The following is a 6,182-nucleotide window of genomic DNA, read 5'->3' as shown; positions in this document are numbered from 1 at the left end:
CGGGGCCCTTCCCACCCCCTGCTCTCAGCACCAGTTCAGCACCAGGTCCCAGCAGCGTTGCTCCCAGCCCTGTTTACCCCACTCCACCACAGCAGAGGGATACGTGCTGCTGTGGTTCCCCCAGTGCTCATCTCTTCCCACAGTCACTCCAGTCCTCCTCCTTGGGTACCTGTCAGCAGCACAGAAATGCTCTGACCTATCGTGGCCACTGCACCAACAGGTCGACACCACAGAGTCTCCTTGTGAGACTTGAGCTGCTGACTTCTCTTCTCTCTTCTCTTCTCTTCTCTTCTCTTCTCTTCTCTTCTCTTCTCTTCTCTTCTCTTCTCTTCTCTTCTCTTCTCTTCTCTTCTCTTCTCTTCTCTTCTCTTCTCTTCTCTTCTCTTCTCTTCTCTTCTCTTCTCTTCTCTTCTCTTCTCTTCTCTTCTCTTCTCTTCTCTTCTCTTCTCTTCTCTTCTCTTCTCTTCTCTTCTCTTCTCTTCTCTTCTCTTCTCTTCTCTTCTCTTCTCTTCTCTTCTCTTCTCTTCTCTTCTCTTCTCTTCTCTTCTCTTCTCTTCTCTTCTCTTCTCTTCTCTTCTCTTCTCTTCTCTTCTCTTCTCTTCTCTTCTCTTCTCTTCTCTTCTCTTCTCTTCTCTTCTCTTCTCTTCTCTTCTCTTCTCTTCTCTTCTCTTCTCTTCTCTTCTCTTCTCTTCTCTTCTCTTCTCTTCTCTTCTCTTCTCTTCTCTTCTCTTCTCTTCTCTTCTCTTCTCTTCTCTTCTCTTCTCTTCTCTTCTCTTCTCTTCCTCTCCTCTCCTCTCCTCTCCTCAGGGGATTTCACTCCTGTGCAGTGGGATTGTGAGAATAAATGCTTCACAAATTCTGAGGTGCTCAGACATTGCAGTAGTGGGGCCATAGAAGGGTCGGGATAAAGGAGGAATCAGCAGTGGACTCATTGGAATTTGGGAGTTGATCCTGTGAGCACACATCTGAGTCTCCTCCTTTCCACGAGTGAAGCCAAGTCCCAGAGCTGGTCCCAGGAGCAAAGAGTCTTGTGAAGATGAGTGTGTCCTGGACTAGGCCATCCCAGATCCTTTGAGGATTATAAATCATACGTTGTGGAGCTTCAGAGTTTTCTTTTAATGTAGCCTCTCCATTTGTTCCCAGTCCCTACGTGCTTTGCTCTCGAATGACTCACCAGAAGCTGCTGCTTCTGCACTTTCCCGTGCCTTAAACGTGTGCTTTGAGAAGCTGAATCTCCAGTTCCTCAGAACCTGACGTTCCTTTGTTGCAGTTTGACAAGTGGACAGATGGTCAGAGGAGGAGGATCCTGGTGGACCTGCTGGGACGCTGCTCCCTGGCACAGCAGAAGTTCTGTGCCAAGCAGCTACAGGCTCGAGTCCCCACCGAGGCTCTAGATTTCACCACCAAGCTCCCCAGAGTCCTCTCTCTATACATCTTTTCCTTCCTGGACCCACGGAGCCTCTGTCGATGTGCACAGGTAAAAAAGCTTAAGGTCAAAGTAGTTAAAAATATAAGGAAACTCTCCTAGTTTTCAGCACCAGGGCTGCTCCTCATAACACAAGGATGTCTTCTGACTTGGCCATGTGGTGCCATATGCTCAGTTGGCGCTTGGATGAGACCGAATGCAACACCCACAGATCCTAAATTAAGCCAGATTGGCCAAGATTTACAAAATTGAGGAGTAATTTTAGATGCTCAGCTTAAAATATGTCACTCTTCTTGAGATGGAGGCCTGGTACTTCCTGAAAATCATGTTCTTGTAGTATCACAGAATGGTTTGGGTTGGATGGGAACTTTAAAGGTCATCTAGTCCAACCTCCAAAACCATTTTAAAGTTCCTTGAACTGTACAGAATCAGGAACTGCTTGGAAAAGTATTGGCTTGCACTAGCTGAAAAGAACTGCACGTGATGCTTGAAGAAAACCAGATCCTTTAAAATGCTTGAGGGTGAAGTGTTGGATCTGGAGAAGAAGAGAAGTTGCAGATGTATTTTTGAGCACAGTGGTCAGGAGTTCAGTCTTTTGAGTACAGGGGCTAAGACTCCAAAAGTGTTTTCATGAGATAAAGTGCTGTGAGGTGATGCCCAAAGTAGTTCTGAATGGACAATAAGTTCACCATGAGCCAGCAACGGGCCACTGTGGCCAAAAATGGTTTCTTGTGGGCATTACTCTGTCCTAGTGAGGCCACCTCTGGAGTATTTGGGTCCAGTTCTGGGATTCCCAAGTCAGGAGAGATAAGGAACTACTGGAAAGAGTCCAGCAGAGGCTGGGAAGCTGCTGAGGGGCTGGAGCATCTCTGTGCCAGGCCAGGCTGAGAGCCCTGGGGCTGCTGAGCTGGAGCAGAGAAGCCTCAGAGGGGATCTGAGCAGTGCTGAGCAAGAGCTAAAGGGCCCCGGGGGGCAAGAGGCTGGGGCCAGACTCTGCTCAGTGGTGCCAGGGACAGGACAAGGGGCAACGGGCACCAACTGGAACCCAGGAGGTGCCACCTGAGCAGGAGGAGAAACTTCTCTGCTGGGAGGGTGGCAGAGCCTGGCCCAGGCTGCCCAGAGAGGCTGTGGAGTCTCCTGCTCTGGAGAGATCCCAAACCCTCCTGGCTGTGCCCCTGGGCACCCTGCTGGGGGTGAGCTGCTGGAGCAGGGGTGGGGTGAGATGATCCCCAGAGGTCCCTTCCCACCCCACCAGGCTGGGGTTCTGTGTGACTCTCTCAGTAAGTTCAGATCTTGGTGACTTTACTGCTGCACTAACACAGCACTCCAGGTGAGACTACAAAATCTCAGCTTGTCCAAAGCTCACTGCAGTATCTTTCTCCAACATTTCATGTTTTCTGTGGCTACAACTCACACTACTCATTTACAGGCAGGGAGAAGACAGGTTAGGAAATTGCTGACAGAGAAAGAAAGGCCTTTGCAGTGCTCTTGGTGTCATGCCATGGAACAGCTCTAGATAAATGTGACAGTGCCAATGGATGATGTTTGTCCTTAAGCTCAGAGAAGCATCCATGTGATGGAGTCAAACAGCAGAACATGAGCAGGGGGAAAATGTTCAGAACAGGTCTGTTAGACTTGATATTAGAGAAAAATAATAAAGGTTTTATTCAAGCTCCTGGGTGCTTCTTGAGTAGAAGTGCAGAATTGCCCCAAACAAGCTGCAATCTTTCCTCTTGGCCTGTGATTTTTGGCACATTTCACCCTGAGCTGGAGATCAGCTAACACTCTAGGCACTGAGCACATCATGAAGACCTGGAATGGTTTAAGTGGTTTAATGAAAGGTTTAAATGGAGCATAAACAGTGCTGAAGGATTGTACTGGTTTAAGGACACAGGGGGATTCCATCCACAGTGCAGAAGTCCCTACCTGCAATCTGGGGTGCTTGAAACCCCAAGTTCTTCAGCTCCCTGGGCGTTCACAGGTGAGCTGGTACTGGAAGTACCTGTCTGAACTGGACCAGCTCTGGATGCTGAAGTGCCTGCGTTTTGGCTGGTACATCAACTTCTCTCCAACCCCCTTTGAACAAGGCATCTGGAAGAAACATTACATTGAGATGGTGAAAGAGCTGCACGTCACGAGACCAAAGGTATGGAACTGCCCCCTCCAGAGGTGCTTGGGGCCAGTGGAAGAATTGGGCTGGCTGGGTTCCTGACCCCTCTTGCCTCTTTATCTTCCTGTAATCTCTCACTAGTAAAGTGGAAGAAACATCATTTTAAATTAGAATCCAAACTCATGTGTGGCCACACACTCTACTTTCCTGTCATCCATCCTTTGTAGGGGGAAAGTGAAAATCCCAGTGGTTAGGAGAAGCAATCACAAGGTCTCTGCTGTCTTTTCAGGGTGTGCTGGAGTAACCCTCTAAATTTCCCTCTCCAGCACTCAAGGCTGTTCCACTCTCTTTTCCCCCAGTTTACAGGGCATATGATAGCTGGCCTCAGTCTGATAGGCAGAGGAGCCCAGCATCATCCACTTCAGAGTCAGTCTAGCTGGTGGAAAGGAAAAAAGCACCCATTATATATATAATGTATAGCCCTTGGTGTCATCTCTTTCTTCTCCAAAGAAGCAGGGCCCTTTTGGGGAGGTGGAGCATTCCCCAGGAGCCATTGCTTTCTCCTGACACTCACTGATGCCATGCCTGCTTTGTGGGGCTGTAAGGGTGGGATTCTCCTGCCCTGAATTCAAAACTCAGCCCTTGAATTTTAACCAAACTCCCCCCAGGCTCTCTCTGTAGTCAATGGAGAGAAGCCAATGAATCTCAAAAGCAGCTCTGCTCATCTCAATACAGATTTTGGGACATGGGTGATGACATGCACTGTTAGGATGGTTGTATCTGTCCACTGACTATAATGGAGCCTGGAGAGCCTGATTTTGACTCAATACCAAATTTTTAGAAGTCTAAAGTGAGGCCAAAATAAATCTCTTTTTCCTTACAGGCTAAAATTCGTGCTCTTCTTTTAATCCCTCTTCTCAGACTCCTTCAAAGAACGAGTTCGTAGTTATCGACGTGCAGCCAGTAAGAAGCAACGTCCCAGAAGCAAAACTTTGTGTGTCAGGAAGGAGGAGAAACAAGGAGAGGAGAGAGCTGCCCCCCTGGCGTTCCTCAGACAGGCACCCTACAGACACCATCAGATTCAACTACCTGGACAACTACCACCCCATCGAGCAGGCCAGGCAGGCGTAAGAGCTCCTCCTCCTCCTCCTCCTCCTGGCTTTTCCTGGGTGTCTGTGTCCTCCCCAAGCTCCCTAGTCTGAGCTTACTTCTGGCTCCCTCTAAAATAGCCTCTAACTAACTCCTGGGGATGGGACACGGCTGTAATGGGAAGGATGAGGACAAGAGTTTGTTCAAGAGTGTTTCAGCAAAGCAGCAAAGCTGGGAGGAGTCCAGGGCTTTGGCACAGAAGAGTGAATTCATTGTGCTGAAAGATAATTCTGTAACTTCAAGGGACTTCTGGCTGGAAAGAGAGTTAGAGGATTGAATGAAGGTGCATGTGTAAGGCTGTGTATGTTCTATGGAATGCTGGAGTAATGAATAGTGTTTGTATCTGCACTACCTTGGATAGACTGCCAGGATCCATAATTTCTTTGGATCCAGGGGTTATCTAGGCAGCAGCTGCCAGAAGAAAGGCATTTCCACCCCAAAGTATAGTCTTGCACATTGACTTGTGTTGGAAGTGCCCCTTGTTTTCCTTTGACACACCTGGCATCAGATTTTGTCAGAATCTTAGATCTGTGGTCAAATTTTTGTGTGTTTTGTCAGAATCTTAGATCTGTGGTCACATTTCTGGGCATTAAGAAGCATCAGGAGGAGCAATAGCAAGGAGGCTGCAGGAGTCACCTGTGTGCAGTGTTTGGCCCATTTCTCACTCAAGTCTCTGTCCTGATAGGACAGAAGAAAACAGCCTCAAGTTGCCCCAGGGGAGGTTGAGGTTGTCCCTGAGGAACAATTTCTTGCCCTGGAGGGTTGCCCAGGGCTGTGCCAGGCTGCCCAGGGCAGTGGTGGAGTCCCCACCCCTGGAGGGGTTCCCAAGCCGTGGAGATGTGGGGTGAGGGACACGGGGCAGTGGGGACCTGGCAGTGCTGGGGGAAGGGTTGGACTTGATGATCTTAAGGGTCTTTTCCAACTGAAGCAATTCTGTGCTGCTGTACCCTTCACTTTTCACAGGCTCACAGCAGTTCCCTCCATTAGCTGTGGGCAGTAACTGGTGAAACTGGTGATACATCATTAACCTGAGCCTGGTGAACAGGTAATGGACGAGTTTGACCATTGCCTGGCTCCTGTGCAAGTCCCTGTGCAAAAAGGACTGTTCAGACTCACCCAACCAAACCCTCAGAGGGGAGGAGATTCCTCTTCACTGTGCCAACAAAAGCCTTGGGAGCCAACTGAGCCACGATGAAAGCAATCGGGCGATATTTGAAGTCAATACCTGATAGCGCTGAGATTAGCCCTGTGCTCAGGAACAATCAGCCCATGAATTACCCCAGCAGGGTGATTACTTGGCTAAGCTGTCGTGCCCTCAATGTGATTAACTTTCCTGCACCCACCACTCCTCAGGGGTGTTCCACAGAGTTCCCAGTGCCTGAGCAAAAGCCTCTTATGAATCATGTTTAATCCGCGTCCCCTAGTCCTAGGATGCTGCGCTACTTCAAAGAGCTTTCCAGTTTCCACCTCACCCTCTTTCTGTGCTGTTCCCAAACT

General features: G+C 49.0%; 1 protein-coding gene across 1 annotated transcript in view; it reads left to right on the top strand.

The window, feature by feature from the left end:
• FBXO16 (F-box protein 16) overlaps window positions 1-4,667 on the top strand; it is a 17,958-nt gene extending 13,291 nt beyond the window's left edge. Inside the window, exons 3-5 of the mRNA XM_008935147.1 lie at window positions 1,271-1,477; window positions 3,408-3,572; window positions 4,458-4,667. Coding sequence (XP_008933395.1) covers window positions 1,271-1,477; window positions 3,408-3,572; window positions 4,458-4,667 — 582 coding nt within the window. The remainder of the gene's footprint in view (window positions 1-1,270; window positions 1,478-3,407; window positions 3,573-4,457) is intronic.
• The last annotated feature ends 1,515 nt before the right edge of the window (window positions 4,668-6,182 follow it).

The sequence above is a fragment of the Merops nubicus genome, unplaced genomic scaffold (genome assembly GCF_000691845.1).
Source record: "Merops nubicus isolate BGI_N331 unplaced genomic scaffold, ASM69184v1 scaffold14722, whole genome shotgun sequence".
Classification (NCBI taxonomy): domain Eukaryota; kingdom Metazoa; phylum Chordata; class Aves; order Coraciiformes; family Meropidae; genus Merops; species Merops nubicus.
The sequence above is the reverse complement of the archived record's forward strand: the minus strand, read 5'-3'. Positions and strand labels throughout refer to the sequence as shown.